This window comes from Salmo salar, chromosome 08 (assembly GCF_965601325.2).
Source record: "Salmo salar chromosome 08, fSalSal1, whole genome shotgun sequence".
In the NCBI taxonomy this organism is placed as follows: Eukaryota; Metazoa; Chordata; class Actinopteri; order Salmoniformes; family Salmonidae; genus Salmo; species Salmo salar.
In genome coordinates this window covers 25,226,990-25,248,480 of record NC_138298.1, presented here as the reverse complement: position 1 = coordinate 25,248,480, position 21,491 = coordinate 25,226,990, and the positions used below count along the sequence as shown (strand labels likewise).

At 41.9% G+C, this 21,491-nt stretch overlaps 2 protein-coding genes across 2 annotated transcripts in view; one reads left to right on the top strand and one right to left on the bottom strand.

Annotated features, from left to right (window-relative positions):
- LOC106610354 (methylcytosine dioxygenase TET2) overlaps positions 1 to 13,661 on the top strand; it is a 56,580-nt gene extending 42,919 nt beyond the window's left edge. The window contains exons 6-10 of the mRNA XM_045722890.2: positions 5,336 to 5,486; positions 5,606 to 5,695; positions 6,237 to 6,374; positions 6,589 to 6,946; positions 7,454 to 13,661. Of these exons, the coding sequence (XP_045578846.1) occupies positions 5,336 to 5,486; positions 5,606 to 5,695; positions 6,237 to 6,374; positions 6,589 to 6,946; positions 7,454 to 8,889 (2,173 nt within the window). The 3' untranslated portion in view covers positions 8,890 to 13,661. The remainder of the gene's footprint in view (positions 1 to 5,335; positions 5,487 to 5,605; positions 5,696 to 6,236; positions 6,375 to 6,588; positions 6,947 to 7,453) is intronic.
- A 111-nt stretch (positions 13,662 to 13,772) lies between these two features.
- LOC106610355 (inorganic pyrophosphatase) lies at positions 13,773 to 21,491 on the bottom strand. Its single transcript, XM_014209672.3, has 12 exons — positions 21,210 to 21,491; positions 18,344 to 18,408; positions 17,615 to 17,659; positions 17,460 to 17,513; positions 16,756 to 16,875; positions 16,067 to 16,153; positions 15,447 to 15,573; positions 15,138 to 15,265; positions 14,834 to 14,919; positions 14,543 to 14,612; positions 14,363 to 14,402; positions 13,773 to 14,203 (listed from the first exon to the last, which is right to left on the bottom strand). Exons 1-12 carry the CDS (start codon positions 21,382 to 21,384, stop codon positions 14,175 to 14,177), a joined length of 1,026 nt encoding a protein of 341 aa, XP_014065147.1. The 5' UTR covers positions 21,385 to 21,491; the 3' UTR covers positions 13,773 to 14,174.

The window sequence follows — 21,491 nt, the reverse complement described above, 5'->3', positions numbered from 1 at the left end:
TTAGCATTGGAATGTGATCCTAAACGAGGCAATGGTGTGTTTTTAGGACCATGCGGACGCCTCCGAGCGGTCGGGTACGCTGTTTGGAGAGTTTATCCATCTGGCAAAAAAAATATATATATATAAATTATGTATCGCCCACTTCTAAAACCAAAGTTGCGCCCCTGCTTCTAATCATACCATACATGTGTTTAGACAGCTGAACCAAGCGCACACATTTTCTTCCCCTTTTCTAATTTTAGTCATATTATTTATTTGACACGGCCAACGTGCAATAATCCAAGACATTACTGAGGGGGACTGCAACCACATTGTGCTACTCATTGCTATGCAAATACAGTACACTGCAAAATAGTACACTCAAAACAGGAAAGACCGCCTCAGGTGAATACGTTTTTAATTCAAATGTACAATTAAGGTAGGCTTATCTGTGACCAACAGATGCATATCTGTATTCCCAGTCATGTCAAATCCATAGTTTAATTTATTATTTCAATTAATTTATTTCAATTTACTGATTTCCTTATATGAACTGTAACTCTGTAAAATCTTAGAAATTGTTGCATGTTGCGTTTATCTTTTTCTTCCGTGTACAACTTCAAATTGAATATAATACCTGAAAACAAACTAAGGTAGTAGAGTTATGATAGGGGATACATAATAACAATACCTGCTTAACTGACGACCAGACATGACACACACTAGCTGGGCATTTGGTCAGTTGATATACCATAATATGAAAGGCCAGCTTGTCCCGGTCCTGATACCAATGAACAGAACAGCTCATTCACGCACTCCCTTCTGTTGTCTCCTGGGTAGCTTCACTTTACAATACCCTGAACTCTATCTGGGATGAGTTACCTGGTGGTGAATTATTGATAGTTGAAGGCTATTAAACCCAACCCGTGATGAGAGGAAGTGATCCCACTTACCATGTCATAGCGTTGTTTGTGACAATGTTTGCCCAAAGCTGGTCCACCAGAATCATCCTACACTCAGTCAGTTAGACATTCTAATGCTTTATCCCTCTGTGTCTAGCCTGGTCTCCGATCTGTTTGTGCTGACCATTCACAGGAGTTGCTAAGACAGCACAAACAGATCTGGGACCAGGCTATTCCATGTATAACATAGCTAACCAATTTAGCTCTCCAAAGTGCTGTGTACGTGGCTACACTCTGTCAGGTAGAACAGCTTGTTCTAGTCAATGCACACAATGACTGCATTAACTATTCTACTGGCAGCATCTGTCTCAACCGCTCAAACAGGAAGTGTAATGTCTGCACTCTACAGGAGCGCATGTGTAATGGTGTAGCGTGCCATTTCAGCATGATGTAATGTCATTCACCGTGTCATCAAACAACTGCCGATAGTATATAATGAATACACACCCTGCTAGCCAAAATCGACATGCTATTTTCCTTTTACCGTGTTATTCACATAGGCATGGGACATAAGACGGACAGGCTTAACTGCAGGTTTCCAATGTAATTTTTCACTGCTAGGCTGACTCATAAGTAAAAGTTATAGGAGTTTCTTTGTGTGCTCTAAACTACACTTTCCCACTGGGAAGCGAGGATTAGCTCCTATATAAATCTCAATTATCCATACTTACGTATTCGCAATTACAATTATATTTGACTTAAGATATTGGGAGTATACAGTTGAAGTCGGAAGTTTACATACACTTAGGTTGGAGACATTTTAAAACTAGTTTTTCAACCACTCCACAAATGTCTTGTTAACAAACTATAGTTTTGGCAAATCGGTTAGGACATCTACTTTGTGCATGACACAAGTAATTTTTCCAACAATTGTTTACAGACAGGTTATTTCACGTAGAATTCACTGTATCACAATTCCAGTGGGTCAGAAGTTTACATACACTAAGTTGACTGTGCCTTTAAACAGCTTGGAAAATTCCAGAAACGATGTCATGGCTTTAGAAGCTCCTGATAGGCTAATTGACATCATTTGAGTCAATTGGAGGTGTACCTGTGGATGTATTTCAAGGCCTACCTTCAAACTCAGTGCCTCTTTGCTTGACATCATGGGAAAATCAAAAGAAATCAGCCAAGACCTCAGAAAAAATAAATAAAAATAAAGCCAGACTACGGTTTGCAACTGCACATGGGGACAAATATTGTACTTTTTGGAGAAATGTCCTCTGGTCTGATGAAACAAAAATAGAACTGTTTGGCGATAATGACATTATGTTTGGAGGAAAGAGGGGGACGCTTGCAAGCTGACGAACACCATCCCAACCATGAAGCACGGGAGTGGCAGCATCATCTGGTGGGGGTGCTTCACAAAATAGATGGCATCATGATGCAGGAAAATCATGTGGATGGAAAATCATGTGGATACATTGAAGCAACATCTCAAGACATCAGTCAGGAAGTTAAAGCTTGGTCGCAAATGGGTCTTCCAAATGGACAATGACCCCAAGCACACTTCCAAAGTTGTGGCAAAATGGCTTAAGGACAACAAAGTCAAGGTATTGGAGTGACCATCACAAAGCCCTGACCTCAATCCTATAGAAAATTTGTGGGCAGAACTGAAAAAGCGTGTGAGAGCAAGGAGGCCTACAAACCTGACTCAGTTATACCAGCTCTGTCAGAAGGAATGGGCAAAAATGTACCCAATTTATTGTGGGAAGCTGGTGGAAGGCTACCAAAACGTTTGACCCAAGTTAAATAATTTAAAGGCAATGCTACCAAATACTGAGTGTATGTAAACTTCTGACCCACTGGGAATGTGATGAAAGAAATAAAAACTGAAATAAATCATTCTCTCTACTAATATTCTGACATTTCACATTCTTCAAATAAAGTGGTGATCCTAACTGACCTAAGACAGGGAATTTTTTATTGGATTAAATGTCAGGAATTGTGAAAAACTGAGTTTAAATGTATTTGGCTAAGGTGTATGTAAACCTCCGAATTCAACTGTACGTAATAAACCTTTTTTGGAATGGTAACCGTACCACCTGGTATTTGGAAATGTATAAATTCACAGCAATGTGTTTGAGTAAATATTTATACATAGGATTTAAACCAAGCCTATGACAATAAATAGTAGGTGTTGATTAAGGGTTTTGACAAATGTGCTTCTAGGAGGGAGCACTTGGTAAATCTAGCCTGGAGTTTTATGAATAGCATTCAATGAGTTGTTCCTCTTATCCTTGTTGTTAAGGAGTACATGTGCCTGATATAAAGGAGTTGTTTCTCTTGTCCTTGTTGGTTAGGAGTACATGTGCCTGATATAAAGGAGTTGTTCCTCTCGTCCTTGTTGTTTAGGAGTACCTGTGCCTGATATAAAGGAGTTGTTCTTCTTGTCCTTGTTGTTTAGGAGTACATGTGCCTGATATAAAGGAGTTGTTCTTCTTGTCCTTGTTGTTAAGGAGTACATGTGCCTGATATAAAGGAATTGTTCCCCTCGTCCTTGTTGTTAAGGAGTACATGTGCCTGATATAAAGGAGTTGTTCCTCTCGTCCTTGTTAAGGAGGACATGTGCGTGCCAGGGGTATAAATGCAACATGCAACAATTTCTAAGGTTTTACGGAGTTACAGTTCATAGAAAAACATCAGTCAATTGAAATAAATTCCTTAGTTCCTAATCTATGGATTTCACATGACTGGGCAATGGGTGCAGCCATGGGTGGGCCTGGGAAGGCATAGGCCCACCCACTGGGGAGCCAGAACCAGACAGAGATACCCCCCCACCCTCAGATGATCCCGTTGGTGAAGATGCCGAATGTGGAGGTCCTGGGCTGGCTTGGTTCCACGTGTTTTGCGGCTGTGAGGACGGTTAGACGTACTGCCAAAATCTCTAAAATGGAGGCGGCTTATGGTAGAGAAATCAACATTCAAGAGAAATTAACATTCAATTCTGTGGAATCAGCTCTGTTTGACATTCCTGCAGTCAGCATGCCAATTGCACGCTCCCTCAACTTGAGACATCTGTGGCATTGTGTTGTGTGACAAAACTGCACACTTTAGATTGGCCTTTTATTGTCCTCAGTACAAGGTGCACCTGTGTAATGATCATGCCGTTTAATCAGCTTCTTGATATGCCACACCTGTCAGGTGGATGAATTATCTTGGCAAAGGGGAAATACTCACTAACAGAGATTTAAAAACAAATTGTACACAACATTTGAGAGAAATACATTTTTTGTGCATATGGAACATTTCTGGGATTTTTATTTCAGCTCCTGAAACATGAAACATAAACACTTTACATGTTGCGTTTATATATTTGTATAATAGCATGGCCTATTGGTTAGAGCGTTGGGCCGATAACCGTAACGTCGCTGGTTGGAATCCCAGAGACGACAAGGAGAAAAACCTGTTGATGTGTCTTTAAGGCACTTAAGCTTAAGATCTAAGATCGTGGCTGATAATGGCAGACCATGGCCATGACCTCACTCTCTTAGGATGTCTCAGGGAGAATTGGCATATGCAAAAAAACACATTTCCAATATGTGCATATGTGTGAAATAGGACAAATATAAGCTCCCACAAAATATACTGAACAAAAATGTTAATGTAAAGTGTTGGTTTCATGAGCTGAAATAAAAGATCCCAGAAACGATCCATATGCACAAAAAATCGTATTTCTCAAAAATAATTGCACAAATTTCTTTACGTCCCCGTTAGTGAGCATTTCTCCTTTGCGAAGATAATTCATCCATCAGGTGTGGCATATCAAGAAGCTGAATAAACAGCATTATCTTTACACAGGTGCACCTTGTCCTGGGGACAATAAAAGGCCACACTAAAATGTGCAGTTTTGTCATACAACACAATGCCACAGATGTCTCAAGTTTTGAGGGAGCGTGCAATTGGCATGCTGACTGCAGGACTGTCCACCAGAGCTGTTGCCAGAGAATTGAACGTTGATTTCTCGACCATAAGCTGCCTCCAACGTCATTTGGAGAATTTGGCAGTATGTCCATCCAGCCTTACATCCGCAGACCGTGTGTAATCATGCCAGCCCAGGACCTCCACATCCGACTTCTTCACCTGCAGTATCATCTGAGGCCAGCCGGGCAGCTGATAAAACTGAGGAGAATTTCTGTCTGTAATAAATCCCTTTTGTGGGGAAAAACATTCTGATTGGCTGGGCCTATGCCCTCCCAGGCCCACCCATGGCTGCACCCGTGCCCAGGCATGTGAAATCTATAGATTAGGCTCTAATGAGTTTATTTCAATTTATTGATTTCTTTATATGAACTACAACTCAGTAAAATAGTTTAAATTGTTGCATGTTACTTTTATATTTTTGTTCAGTATAATTATATAACAGAGTTATTCCTCTCATCCTTGTTGTTTAGGAGGACGTGTGCGTGCCAGGGGCTGGACCCAGAGGCCTGTGGTGCTTCCTTCTCCTTCGGCTGTTCCTGGAGCATGTACTACAACGGCTGCAAGTTTGCCAGGAGCAAAATCCCACGCAAATTCAAGCTAACTGGGGACGACCCGAAAGAGGTGAAACATACAGTACATACTGTATTAATAAACCTATTTATTTAGTGTTACTCTAATTATGCATTGGCAGTCATCAAAACAAAGCTACACTGAAATAATGTGTTTTGCTTCTCTATCAGGAAGAAAGGCTGGAGCAGAACCTTCAGAATCTGGCAACCCTAATGGCCCCCACATACAAAACCCTGGCACCGGATGCCTATCAAAACCAGGTAAGGATTTCTGGGTAGCCTCCATGTACAGTACTGCCAGACATTTTACATGTAAAGCATTAAATCAACATTAACACTAGCTTTAAAAAAAATCCTACCCATGATTAATTTAAAGGGGGCTACATCACCTACAGGAGCCTTTAAATGAAATTATTTATTAGCTTGAACAGTGATAAGTTTCATTTAGTGAGACTGATTTTTATGCTCGTAACATAAACCCTATGGGCATCCATGTCTTCTCTTTGCACTGAGGGTCGTGTTCAGTGGGGCACGCCGTAGCATAATGTTTTGCAACCACAGATGAAAATCTGTTTGTTCATTGGACAAGTTCAAGTTGTACCTCCATTTTTCTCTATGTTTTAAAACATTTTCAACTGAACACAACCCTGGTATTTCTGTGACATACTGGTACTTAACCCAGTAACCTACATTCTCTTCACGCCAGATAGAACCACTTATCTACACTAGTACAGTGACTCGCCTGGGGAATAACGCCACCTGTCTGCAGACAGTGACGAACTCCCATATTGTTCATCCACAGGTGGAACATGAGCAAAGGGCGCCAGACTGCCGTCTGGGAAAGGGGGAGGGGCGACCTTTCTCAGGTGTCACCGCCTGTATGGACTTCTGTGCTCACGCTCACAGAGACCTCCACAACATGCAGGGGGGCAGCACTGTGGTAAGCCAAATATGACAGAGCAAAATTCCAATACAGTGTCACATTTTGGAATTTGCAAAAAAAAAAGTAAAAAAAAATATATATACTGTAATAAACAGAAGATGCCTCTTCCCAGTGGATATTCAGATGTAAATAAAATAACACTAGTCAAAACATTTGTAAAAAGCAAACAGAGCACTCAAGCTTGTCTCTTCCCACCCACCATCTATCCCAGGTGTGCACGCTAACCAAGGAGGACAACCGCCAGATCGGGAAGATTCCGGAGGACGAGCAGCTCCATGTGCTGCCCCTTTACAAGGCCTCGCCAACGGACGAATTTGGCAGTGCAGAGGGCCAGCAGGAGAAGATCAAGACGGGCGCCATCCAGGTGCTCAATGCCTTCCGCCGCCAGATCCGCATGCTCTCCGAGCCCGCCAAGTCCTGCCGGCAGAAGAAGCTGGACGCCAAGCGGGCTGCCGCGAACAAGAACGCCGGTGGACCGGACACGCCTTCGAAGGCGGAGAAAGCCCTACAGGCCAAGCTGAAACCTAGTAGCACTTATGAGAGCATAGCTCAGAGCACTCCTGGGACAGGTGGGTGGAGATGTACACCGTGTAGAAGGGTTCAGACACAAGACGCTAATGTAGGAGGACTAGTGATATTTTAGAATAGAAGACACAGACGATAATGTTGTTCTCCTCCAGCACATTCTAGCATTCCATCAGCCTCTAATAGATTGAATCTTTATAGATCGATCAACATGCGTCCTTGGCATCATCTTGTATAATGACTGGTGATATCGTACACAGTCAGTCTACAGTATTTCTTAGCATTTTATATATGTTATGCTTAGGGCCCTGTGTTTTGTCACATGACTTGGATTTTAACCTTTCATTTAAAGCTTTTCCATCAAACTGTCCCATTTTATGTCAGATGGTGCAGCACCATCCTCAGACAATTGCTTGCATTTTTGGTGTAATTCTAATTTCTGGAAAATACTTAAAATAAAGATAAAAATCTAGGTCATGATCACCCAAAACAGCGGGCCCAAGTTATGCTGCCTGTTTCTAAGATGTGTTTCCATCGCTCTCTTCTCCCAGGTCCAAATCCAGGCGCCATGGGAACGACCCCCCAGCCACCAGGTCAGCCGCCAGGTCACCCCCTCGGCGCCCACCTCCAGCAACTCCAGCAACAGCAGCACCAGAATGCCCTTCACGCCTTCCCTGGCTCCCCCCATCCAGCCAGCCCCTACGCCCGCTTCCCCAACCACCCCGGCCCTTTTCAAAGCACTTCCAAGCCAGGTAGCATGTACCCCCAGCCACCAGCCTCAGCAAGCCCTTACCCCTCCCCTTTGCACGTACCCACCTCTTACATAAATGGGTCGAATCCACCGAGCTCTTATCCCAGCCCCATGACTCCAGGTAGCCCCTACCCGGGTTATCAGTGTAACGGAGGTACGCCCTTAGACAACTACCACCCTTACTACACCTCGAACCCAAAGCACCTGGACATGTACCGGCAACAGAGGCCAGAAGCGCTTTACCCTGACATGCAGCAGCAGTATGGTGCGCACCAACGCTATGGGGTCAACTACCCTCCGCGGTATGGTGAGTCCGGTTTACAGATCAATGGTTACAGCAACTGTAGCAGCATGAGGTCCAGCATCCACCCCATGAGCCCCTACGGTCCCCCCTCGTATGGTCCCAGCGGTGCCCCCGACGCCCAATACCTGGATGCCCTCTCCAGGCCACCCTCAGCCCACCACCCAGGGCTGGACTATGCAGCAGCAGTAAGCAAAGGCAATCAGTTTGGTGGGTACCCCAACCCCTACCTCTCCCAGAGCACCAAAATGTTCCCCCCGGGCAGCCCCCAGGACCCCTTCTGTATGCAAGTCAAGACAGAGATGGGTCTCCAAAGCCCGTGCATGACACCCACGCAACCAGGGTTCCCAGGGCTCCCCAACGAACACCTCCACGGGGGTTCCCCCATGATCAAGCAGGAGCCCAGGTCGGGTCCGCCAATGCCCACCACACCCAAGGAGAAACCGGCCATGTGGTCCGACAACGAGCACAACTTCCTGGATCCGGAGATCGGCGGGGTGGCTGTGGCGCCCAGCCACGGCTCCATCCTCATCGAGTGTGCCAAGCGGGAGATGCATGCCACCACGCCGCTAAAAAAACCCAAACGCAACCACCCCGCTCGCATCTCCCTCGTGTTTTACCAGCACAAGAACATGAACGAGGCAAAGCACGGCCTGGCGCTGTGGGAGGCCAAGATGGCCGAGAAGCAACGGGAGAAGGATGAGGACGCCGAGAGGAACGGGGCCGAGGGCGCCACAGTGACGCCCAGCAAGAGCTCTAAGAAGGGAGCGAAGAGGGAGCACCCGGAGCTGTCGGAGCAGCAAGGGGAGCCTCCGTACAAGCGCTTCATCCAGACCCTCATGGAGAGGTCCATGTCGTGCACCACAAACACCTACGTCAACACGTCGCCCTACGCTTTTACCAAGGTCACAGGGCCGTACAGCCGCTTCATCTAGACAAGAGATATTCATACTGTTCTGTAGGGTTCACTCATGAGGAATAACACTGAGAATAAAAACTCACGGTGCTATACTGACGGTGCTATCTTAAAACCTCAAGCTGAAGCACCACTAGCCTCAAAACACAGAGCATCCTCTCTCTCCCGACGGTAAGCAACAGTGTCAGAAGAACACACAGCGTGGGTGGAGAAGGAACTTGACCAATTGGAAGTCGTACCACATTATAGAGTACATCAGGTTTGTCACCTCTTGAAAGTTTGAACCTTACCGATTGGTTGGTTGACCCCCTCTACTAAGGAAGTATTTATTATCTGGTTACTTTTACAAGATACACACTGTTAACATTTCTCGGGTGCTCTGCAGGTCCAATACATCAGGACCTCTATTTTACTGGAAACAATGTTTCTTTTTGGTGGCTTTAATTTTCTAATTAAGCATTTAAACATTTTTTTATATATAATCTTGACATACTGTAAAAAACACTGAACTTTGTGGACACACCACAATAACGGTGCTAAAAGTGGAGCGTGTCTTTACTTTACAGTTTTGTTCAAATGTCTTCATGTTTGAACCAAATCAGTTTGCATAGATAAACGTGTTTCTCCAGATGATTTGTGTGAAAATGGATGAAACTGAAAATACTGTACAAAATCGACAAAATATCATCAGCAAAAAAAAAGCACGTTTGATATTGAAGGTGAAATATTTTGATAATACCTTCAAATCAGATGATTGGTGCAAAAACATCTACAGTTACAACAAAGGAATTATTTTCTAGACATGAAATTGATAGACTTATCACAAAAACTTGATTTAAATTACTGTAGCCTACCTGTAAAACAGTAAGAATATCATGCCAATCTAATTTTTACATTTTACTTTCTGGTGCTTTCAGTTTCACAATTGTTATCATGTCCTTTACATTGTAAATTGAGCCATTCTAAAAAGGTGCATTTTTAGACGGTAATGTTTCAACAACAAAAAATGTGCTTTTCGCAAGGGTTATTTACTTTGTCAGCAACTGTTTCAGAGTTCTTGACCACAGGTTCACAGAAAAAAAACTGAATTGTGGCTATATTACGTGTTGTCATGCGACTGTTGTTTTGTGAACATGTTCCTTACCTTCCTTTGGTGTAGGACATGAAACAGGGTTAGCTCATATGTCAGTATCACGGTTTCAAAGGCAGCTGGCTTGCTGTGGTTGATCTTTAAATAACTGTAATCTAGTTGTATGATAAAAGATTAGATTTGTACAGTAAATTAATTACTCTTTTTAACGCTTTAGGATTTTAGTGTTGTAAAGAAAAGTTATATTTCTTTGGGTTTGAACTGATTTTAATTACATATGGTGCTACTCAACCTGCTATGCGAACATATGTGAGAACCTAGGGGCGTTGAGAAGGCTAATGAATGATGTACAGTTAAAGTACCTACTTGCCATATACCTCAGAACTAGTTTGGCAATATTACAGGAGCATGATACAAAGACATTTCCTTCTCCTTCCTTTGTTGTCACTTTCAAGAAAAGTTAACTACAATAACAGACTTCAGGCCACCACCAAGGCTGAGTTCATTGCTTACTGCTTTCTTCATGCTCGATCTACTAGGAAGAATTACTTGAACTTTAAGCTTTGATATAATAGCAAAATCAGGGATATTTCAACTCATTTCTGTACATTCATCTAGTTTTCCTCTCATTCAGCAATTTGCCTCCATCTTGAATCCCAATGAATTACTTACTGTACCAGTCAAGAGTTTGGACACACCTACTCATTCAAGGCTTTCTTTATTTATACTATTTTCTACATTGTAGAATAATAGTAAAGACAACAAAACTATTAAATAATACATATGGAATCATGTAGCAACCAAAAAAAGTGTGAAAAAAATCTAAATATATTTTATATAGCCACCCTTTGCCTTTGACAGCTTTGCACACTCTTGGCATTCTCTCAACCAGCTTCATGAGGTAGTCACCTGCAATGTATTTCAATTAACAGGTGTGCCTTGTTAAAAGTTAATTTGTGGAATTTCTATATTATGACAAGAACAGCTCAAATAAGCAAAGAAAAATGACAGTCCATCATTACTTGAAGGTCAGTCAATCCGGAAAGTTTCTTCAAGTGCAGTCGCAAAAACCATCAAGCGCTATGATGAAACTGGCTCTCATGAGGACCGCCACAGGAAAGGAAGACCCAGAGTTACCTCTGCTGCAGAGGATAAGTTCATTAGAGTTACCGGCCTCAGAAATTGTAGCCCAAATAAATGCTTCACAGAGTTCAGGTAACAGACACATCTCAACATCAACCGTTCAGAGGAGACTGCGTGAATCAGGCCTTCATGGTCAAATTGCTGCAAAGAAACCACTACTAATGGACACTAATAATAATAAGAGACTTCCTTGGGCCAAGAAACATGAGCAAAGGACATTAGACCAGTGGAAATTTGTCCTTTGGTCTGATGAGTCCAAATTTGAGAGTTTGGGTTCGAACCGCCATGTCTTTGTGAGATGAAGAGTAGGTGAATGGATGATCTCGGCATGTGTGGTTCCCACCGTGAAGCATGGAGGAGGATGTGTGATGACGTGGGGGTGCTTTGCTGGTGACACTGTCTGTGATCTTCTTAGAATTCAAGGCACACTTAACCAGCATGGCTACAACAGCATTCTGCAGTGATACACCATCACATCTGGATGGGCTTAGTGGGACTATCATTTGTTTTTCAACAGGAAAATGACCTAACACACCTCCAGGCTGTGTAAGGGCTATTTTACCAAGAAGGAGAGTGATGGAGTGCTGCATCAGATGACCTGGCTTCCACAATCACCCAACCTCAACCCAATTGAGATGGTTTGGGATGAGTTGGACTACAGAGTGAAGGAAAAGCAGCCAACAATGGCTCAGCATATGTGAGAACTCCTTCAAGACTGTTGGAAAAGCATTCCAGGTGAAGCTGGTTGAGAGAATGCCAAGCGTGTGCAAAGCTGTCATCAAGGCAAAGGGTGGCTACTTTGAAGAATCTAAAATATATTTTGATTTGTTTTACACTTTTTTGGTTACTACGTGATTCCATGTGTCATTTCATAGTTTTGATATCTTCACTATTATTCTACAATGTCGAAAATAGTCCAAAATAAAGAAAAACCCTTCAATGAGTAGGTGTGTCCAAACTTTTGACTGGTACTGTATACACACCACCCTTAAAAAAGGCACTCGCACATCTGAGCTATCTTTGTTGCAAGTGCACGGTAACAGTTGAGATGAGAAAAAGAAACCCGCACACTGCTCTTATCACCACCGCTCTTTATTAAGGTTTTCGTATCAGCCTCAAGGCTTGTCAGAGCTTTCGTCAGAGCCATCTGATGAAGGCCTTGAGGCTGATACATAAAGCTTAATAAAGAGCAGTGACACTAGCAAGAGCAGTGTGTGGGTTTCTTCTTTCCCCTCATAAATACACACACTTAGAAAACACAAAACTAAACTTTATCAGCAAAAATATGGAATTGACGACCTGCGTTTTTTTTGTTGTACTTATGCTTTAGCTAGTAGATTGGTGGTATACTTTTGAAGTAAATTTGAACACATAATATGCACTGAATTGACTAAAGGGAAAGTATGGCATTGACAAGGTAAAGAGCGATGCGTTCGCTTTTACTGTGAGGCAAGACCAGGGCAGTTATGATGCTAGATGATGACGCACATTTGTGTGCCTGTGTATAGTTTAATAGTGAAATGTATTTATAACCACTAAACAATTATATTACGATTATCTTTCTCTCCATTTGATTTTAATGATATGAGTCAACGGTGATTTCTGAGTGACAACCCCCCCACTCTAACATTTATACTATCGTTTTCCCAAAGCACTTCCTTTCTCTTTTCAGAAAAAAAAACAATGTAATAAAATATTACAAAACATTTTATTTAAGAAAATCAGTAGATTATTGTAAATGTGTTTAAAATAAATTATGCCACATTGTACATACCACGTGTTTGTATTACAGAAATACAATTGTTGATTTTTAATAACAACCTACTATTGTAATATGTTAAAAGGTGTAGGTTTATTGTAATTTTGTCAAATGTACCCACGGCCCATGTTTCTATCAGCAATCTTCTTTCAAATCTATCTTTTAGTCTTTTCCAGGTTCACATGACGCTCAGTTAGATAATGTTCCTGGGTTTTGTAGATTGCAACACTCACTGTCAAAAAACAGCAATGTTTACAGCTCTAAGGTTCCTGTTAGCTAAAGTCACTTAGTTTTTGTAAAGGTTTGCAGTTTGTGAAAAAAAAGAATAGATCATTTTAATGTTGAATTTCAGTGTACAGGACCCAGCGACAGTAGCAGGTTGTGGTTGTGAAAAGGAGTGTCTGAGACATAGCGGGTGATGAGCATAGCCATACTTGAAAAGCTTCAGAGTGTTGGAGTGTGATTCAACATTACTTGAATGACTTTGACCTTGACTAACGCACGAGAGTGCACAGCTCTTATGTTAAGCTAGCAGTTTAATGTACACGTGTTGGTATTTTGCAGTTTGAGACACTAAAGTTTTTAAAACGTTTTGTTATTTTCTGCCTCCGTCTTTTTTTGTTACTGCTTCCCTTGTTCCCCTTTAAGGTTGGTATGCTAAAAATGGAATTAAGAATGTTATAATGCTGTAAGTATTGTAATGTACTGAATGCAGTTTATTTGAAAGCTGTTTATGATATCATTCCTGATATTGCTGAGATGTGGGTGTTTTTAATAAAATTTATATTTATTTAAAGCACGTTTTAAGTTTCCCATCTAGTTGTCATTTGAATTTGAGTGGTTAAAATATTTATTTTGGTCTGCATGTTTGTGTGTGGAAATGTTGTTGATGTCAATCAAAGGCACACCATGCGTCTCACACCTGGAAGCTTTAATTTATCAAAAGAAGGTGGCTCGAACCATTGGATACTTTACAAAGAAAACTGTGCAAATGTAGTTTTCGAATTGAGAAATTATGAATATGAAATATCAAAGAACGTGTTCTTATTTCAATAGCATACAACCCATTACTGAAATGCATTTTGGCACTTTTAAATAAAATAGGCCTGTCTGTCTGTACAAGAACATCAGTCTCAAACATAATGCAATAAAACATGATATAATCATTTACAAATTTAGATGGGAATAACCAATTCAGCTGAATACTAAAAAATGTGCAGTAACAATAGAAAAAATACAGTACTTGAAGTGCTTCATTTGAATATTGGACAAAAGTTCTCGGCTTTTTACATCGCAGGACTTCACTCCAGAATCACTTGGAAAGGAAATGCCACTTGTCCACTGTAACAGACAATAGTGGATATCAATGTGACAGTAAAAAAGGGAATGTAATATATACACATATATAATATGAATATATGTATTTCTTATTTCTTGTCAATTCAATCATGTGGTTAAAATGGGTCTCATTGTCAAGCAAGTCAGTCACTTGATACATACCTTCTGGAGATACAGGAAGTGCCTCGCCACTAGCAGGAGCCTAAGGAGGAAGCACAGGATATGATGTCACAAGACTATCAGATCCAAACACGATACTAAGACTGTTCCTGACGACATTGCTTGAAAACACAAAGCTTAGTTGTAGTTACAACACACACAGAGCTGAATTGATATTCTCACCGATTTGACCACATTGTAGGCGTCCTCCCCAGTGAATTTGAAAGGGCTCTCGCAGACAGAGACGTTTTTACTGTTGTTAAGAAACTTAGGTCATTATCTAGCAACACAGAAAAATCAACAACACATAATGCAGGCTTATTGTAATTTCATAAGGGGTGCTGGGGGGCTGTTAGCTGACCGACCACATGAGCAGTGTATTATGTGTAACGTAGGATGAAACTGAAACACACACACACACCCTGGTGGGCTAACAGACCCTGCTGGGATAACACACACACACACGCTCCTCACCAATCTATCTCGCCACCATTAGTCTGCTTCTGCACCAGTGCCCTCCAGTGCTTGTGAGTGGACTTAATGACCTCCACAGCAAAGTCCTAAAGAGGAGGAGGAATGGAGGGAGGGAGACAAAGGACAATAGAAAGAAACTAATCATTTGCTATCCCTGGGGAAGGGACTGCACCATCAGAGTCCCTCCTATTAAAGTAACTACCATGGCACTGGACTGGAACACTTTCAGGAAAATAGTACGATATATCCCAGCTATTACGCTTTAATATATAGTATGTGGCCCTAATGGAGAAACTCCATGTACCTTGTCTTTGAACTGTCCATTGAACGCAAACTGATTTTCGGGTTTGCCATCTGGCACCTTGTATTTTTTAAACCAGTCGACCGTGGCCTCCAAATGACCCGATCTGCTCTTGCGGACATCCTCGATACCTGAGGAGAATACAAGAGAGCACACTGTGATTCTAAACATATGCTGGTCCTGTGTGGCTCAGTTTTGTAGAGCATGGTGCTTGCAATGCCAGGGTTGTGGGTTCGATTCCCACAGGGGACCAGTATATGACAAATGTGTTGAAAATGTCTACTACAACAATGACAAGTTCCTAAGACTGACTGTTAAGGCTGGGGGCCTCTGGGTCGTCAGCGTTGATGGCTATCAGCTTCCAGTCCGTCTCTCCCTCGTCGATCATGGCCAGGACCCCCAGCACTTTCACCTGGATCACCTGACCTGGGGAACACACCTGCAGGACACAGGTAAGAAGACAGACAACTCCTCAGATAAAAGTACAATATACATGACATGTTCTTTATTAACATGCATTTCATTATACGTTCTACTTTATATACATATTATAAACTGGGTGGTTTAAGCTCTGAATACTGATTGGCTGACAGCCGTGGTATATCAGACTGTATACCATGGCTATGACAAAACATTTATATAACCAGTTTATAATAGCAATAAGACACCTCGGGGGTTTGTTGTATATGGCCAATATATCACGGCAAAGGGATGTATACAGGCACTCTGCGCTGCGTCGTGCGTAAGGACCGCCCTTAGCCATGGTATATTGGCCATATACCACACCTCGTCAGGCCTTATTGCTTAATTATAATATGGTCTAGACACATATTGTTTGTAAATTAACTATTAACTGACTAAATTAACTTTCATACATACAAGTAATGTTATTATTCTTGGATATGATTTAGCCAAAGTCTAGACAGTCTTACCAGCGTGCCGATTTCGCAGACGTCTATGGGGTCATTGTCACCGCAGCACTTGGTGTCCTTGTCCGTGTGGTTCGGGTCTTCCCATGTCTGTTTCAACACGAGAACAGACAGCGCTAACAACATTAGCCCTGTTAACACTTTGTTTGTATTCCGTAATGTTGAACATCGTGAGATGAACTGTCAAATTTGTCGAGCCGACCACAGTGCATCTTTCTCAGCCAGTGGGGAGGGCAGCAGACAATAATAATAAGTAATGGGCAAATCAATGATGTCCGCGGGGCAGGCTGCTTAATGCACTCGTATATGAAAACGCTCAGGGCCACACGCTGTGGATTTCACCAACAAGACCCATTTTATGAATTGTGAAGTGTTTTCCATGTATCCGCCTGTATTAGTCGTTCACTTTGGCTAAATCAATACTGCCGGAGGATGAAAGAAGAAATGCATTACTGGCAGTCGAGTTTCCACTGAGACGTTCTAGTGTTTTCCGCTGAAGGACTAGCGAATAGGGTTAACAATGGGATAGACGTCCATTTAGAATCTCTCCAGTTGTTGATTTTGTTCAACTCCGGAAGAAAACAGAGGGATGGTGAAATACGTAACACGACAGAAGGATGATCAACTCCGTAACAAGAGAACACTGTAACGCAACAGCGGGATGATCAACTCAGAGGTGACAGAGGTCTCACCTGTGGGAGCGCCCCGTAGTTCCAGATGTAACCTTTATGAGGAAACACGTTGGCCACGTATCGGAGTTTGCCCTTCTTCACATCCTGCTTGATCGGGTTCAGTGGTTCCTTGGTTGCAATCTAAAAGAAAGATGCATAATTAACACACGATGACTCGGGTCAGCAGTTTACCAGCTTAAGAGAGACAGTGACATCAGAAGGGCATCCATTTTAGAATCCTCATAAAATAAATAGTACCCACAAACCCAGTTTTCACTTTCATTCTCCTCTACTATTCCATCAGCTGCCACTGCTGGAGAGCTTGAGATGACCTTTCCATCAACTTTCAAAGTTCACACAGCTCCAGCTCTCTCTCTCTCTGCCTGAAGTGCTTAAATATCATTAACAAGTTGCCTGGTGCAAGGACATAATTTATAATGAAGGGAAGATGATTTTTATAGGACCTTTGTTTTTAAGACAGATGCATTATTAATCTATTGTCTGGCTGTTTCTAGTCAAAGACCAGTGTGCTAGCACGTCAGAAAGCTCTCAACGATGTTTGGATCAGTCAAAATAGAGCTCGGCCAACGAGGGACGACAAACCTCGGACAAAAGTCGACCGCCTTTATGTCGGTGGTTGTCTCAAATTCTCTTGTATATGGACACACCATAGTATTAGATTAATACTTAAAGTAACATTGACAGGCTCCCAAAACAATACTTGCCTCCATTTTGGCATTGGACCATCGAGGTACCTCCACAACCATGTTGTACAGAACCTGTAAAACAAAATATGAACTATATCAAAGATAATATAATCAAGGCGTTCAGCATTCATTAAAGAGATTCAATTGTTTTGCTTTGTTTGTAGTAGAGATACCTCATTGTCATTCTTCTTCAGTTTTTTAGATGGCACATCATTTTCCTTCAGTAAGACACAAATGACATTAACAAAGACATATTTGGTAGACCTACACAATATCTGACATCACGTACGAGGTTCCAGACACTAATAGTAGACTAACAGGAAAAATACCCAGCAAGTGAGGTGCTACAAAATGGCTAGACATTTGCAGGCCACCTTACTATTGACAAACCCACTGAGAAGTATGTGTAACCTTTACATATTCAATAAACATATTTCCTTGTCAGATCAAATCATGCTTTTTCAGAGATTTTCTGTCTAAGCCAGGGGTATCAAACTCATTCCAAGGAGGGCCTAGTGTCTGCTGGTTTTTGGTTTTTCCTTTCAGTGAAGACCTGGACAACCAGATGAGGGGAGTTCCTTACTAAATCAGTGACCTTAATTCATCAATCAAGTACAAGGGTGGAGCAAAAACCCGCTGACACTCAGCCCTGCTTGGAATGAGTTTGACACGTGGTCTTAGCACTTGAACGCACCAAAAATCAATGGCAATGAATGTGGCTTCTGTTTGAAAATGCCAGCCTAAAAGGTTCCATACTCACACCCATTATAATTTCCACATGCAAAAAGGAAATATGGAAACATTGTTCCTTGCATCACATAGACCGGTTTCATAAAAGCTACAACAACCAAGTAAGAATAGACCCAGATTGAACAAAATGTGTAGCACCATCGAGAGCATACCTGATCTCCATCGGCGATAAGTGGAATATCATGAAAGGGAGAGATGTATTTCCCGTCAGAGGTTTCTAGAAGAAAACAGAAACGCATGCAAAGTAAATTGACTGATGTACTGTATTAGTAATATATTCATTCTCAAACCTTTCTGGAACTGTTGGTATACCGCAAGTGCTTGATGCAACATTTATGGTGTTACTAGGTGCCAGTGGCGGTCGGTGCCGTTTAAGATGAGGGAGGATTTTTATTTATCTAGGCATGTCAGTTAAGAACAAATTCTTATTTACAATGATGGCCTACCCGGCCAAACCCTAACGACGCTGGGCCAATTGTGCACCGCCCTATGGGACAACCAATCACAGGCGGATGTGATACAGACTGGAATCGAACCAGGGTCTGTAGTGACGCCTCTAGCACTGAGATGCAGTGCCTTAGACCGCTGCGCCACTCGGGAGCCTGACATTTTTTGAGGATGTTTTTTAAAACATTTTTATGAACATGGCCTTTTCTATTACAGCATATTGGATGACTGTAATTCATATTCCATTCACCCAGCTCAATGTAACATCGATAAGTTTAGGCTATACATGACTCAAACTTTCCCTGTAACCATCATGAGGCTGCTACAACCCAGCCAATGAATAACACTTTACAACATAGATCATTTTGAGTAATCAAGGTGACAGACAGTGACACATTCAATACCGCCTTGCACACTCTTGCCTGCATCTAGCTGATCTAGGGAGTAATCATTAGTCCAACAGTCACAAATGTGAATTTCTATTGGACAAATTCAGGTATTTTTATCCCAGTTCCGTTTGCTTCCATTTAAGAAATGTTTTTCAACAGAATCGGCGTAATGAATACACCAGGTCACACAGAAACAGTTCACTTTCAATGCGCCCACATAAAAACAGCATGACCCCATTGCTGTTACATATATATAATTCCTTCTCGCAACTATCTCCTCCTCTCATCTTTTCCCTTCGCTTACGGACTTCAGTGCACAACACATCAGCTGTCTGTGACCAGGCGAAAAAGCTCTTTCCAAGCTAACCCTTCATATCATGACCACTATAGCCGCTACACACAGCCTACATCCTTGTCATATCAGTCAACATAGCGACTAGAACTAACGCGTAAACCTGCTAGCTTCAATCATGCAGTACACTGTACAGTCAGAAAGCAGTTTAGCAGTTACACTGGAGGATGTACCCAATGTACCCAGAGGAGGATGTGAGCTAACTGTCCACTGGCTACACCATGGCGCTACTCTACAGAGTGCTGCTGAGGCTACTGTAGACCTTTATTGCAAAACTGTGTTTTAAAAGTCAATTATTTGGTGCCGTGAATATATTTAGTATAGTTGAATCTAAAAATGTATAACTTTAAATGTTTCACTCTTTTTATTGAAATTCACTGAGGACGGTCCTCCCCTGAGGAGCTTCCACTGGTTGGTACAGAAAATGTAAGACCACTTCACAGAAAAATGTAGCATTTTGAGTCACAAGCAATGCAATAGTGTTCCACTTTAACGCTTCAAAAAAGGTTAACTCCACCCCTTTTCAACCACATTTTCATTATCTCCGGCACAATACCAGTGTCAACGTCTGAAAACTGTGCATTTCTACATTTTGTAGAAAGAAAAATAAATTAAGTTAGTTCTACCCGATGACATGATCAAAAGTTAATATTTGCAGTGATGTGAGGAGCAATAAAATATCCTCTATTGGAAAATCACTTTTTAATCCTACCCTGTGATGTCACAGAGAAGCATTGTTTTAGGACCTTTCTGCCTATCTTTTTAAGCACAGGTCATAGTAACACGCTGTTTTCACATGCAGAAACTAGTTCGGTGATGGAGATGTTGAAAATGGCAGAATTGCCCTTTAAGTAACTAATATGGCACCCATCAAAACCCAGGTTAACCCCAACCCATTGACCTGGATTAGGGCAATGTTTTCTAACAAGCAAAAGGCATACCGGTAGGTGCCATTAAATCACAATCTCTGGGGTTAAATCCCTCAGGCAAAGGACATTGATCTGGGCATTTACCTGACTTCACCCAATTTTCTACATCATCCAGATAACAATAATCGAAACATTTTAAACCAATAGGTGTGACCAGACTCGCTCGCTCTCTGTAAATGAGTGCATTTCTTATCATCCCATAGTACGGGGTGGAGGAGTTCACACTAAAGACAACATGCCCTACCCCCTCAATGGTTATAACTGTCAGGCGGGTGACACTGACCTATATGGACTGAGCTCCACAAAGCAAATTTAAAACTGAATACCCCATCAATGTCTTCTGCAATGAAAACATTCAATGGGGACCGGTCTTTAAACCTGCCATTGTTAATGTCACACTGGAGCACATTTTAACAACCCATATATACCCATAGAAAGAAAATAGTATTTCAAATTTGACTTATATATCAGTCCTGTACTTGTAATATGACAGCCTACCAGCCAGACCATATAAAAAGCGAAAACGGATTACTTTGTGGCGACTTGTAACAAGTATTCACCAATGACAGAACACGTGACAAAGGTTAAAGGGTACGTCAACATTGTAGCCACCAAAAACATGTCCTTTCAAAATTTAAGAGCTCTGTAAATTGAATGTGTTGCAGCTAATAATATTTAAATGTAGCGTTTTTAAGCCAACAACATGTCAGTCAAAACACATCTCACACTTGAAATGTGTCGAATGCAACCAAACCACGCGGCCATAATTGTAAATGACCAAACCAGCTGTGAAATATGTATCCTTAGCTAATACCGTACCATTTACCCTAACGGCCACGTTTTGGTGATCGGTGAATGAATGAGCTACCGTGTCTTGCATGGTGGTTGGCTAATAACTTACTAAAATATATCCTGTAGTCAGAGGAGTTCGGTCGTCCTCGCTCTTCGGTTTGATAATGCATCGTTTTTATCAGATATGAGGTAATTGCTTGTGTGACAAGCTCGCTTTTAAATGCAGTATGCGAACCAAGAAATGCCGATGTGTACCATAGCGAAGAGCGCAGAAGCAAACGCATTATAGCGGCTTCTTTTCATTTAGTTCCTGCTTCCCGTTGAGTATTTCCCCACGTCGGTGCTGCGTTGCTCCTGAATGTGTTCCTTCCTTATCGTTTACCGCCCCCTA

Excerpts from the sequence above, each read along its gene's own strand:
- LOC106610355 (XM_014209672.3), bottom strand. The coding sequence starts at position 21,384 with ATGCGTTTGCTTCTGCGCTCTTCGCTATGGTACACATCGGCATTTCTT. Across the intron at positions 18,409-21,209 it reads TGACTACAGGATATATTTTA|AAACCTCTGACGGGAAATAC; the intron begins GTAAGTTATTAG and ends GTTTTCTTCTAG. Across the intron at positions 17,514-17,614 it reads TGAAGAAGAATGACAATGAG|GTTCTGTACAACATGGTTGT; the intron begins GTATCTCTACTA and ends TTTGTTTTACAG.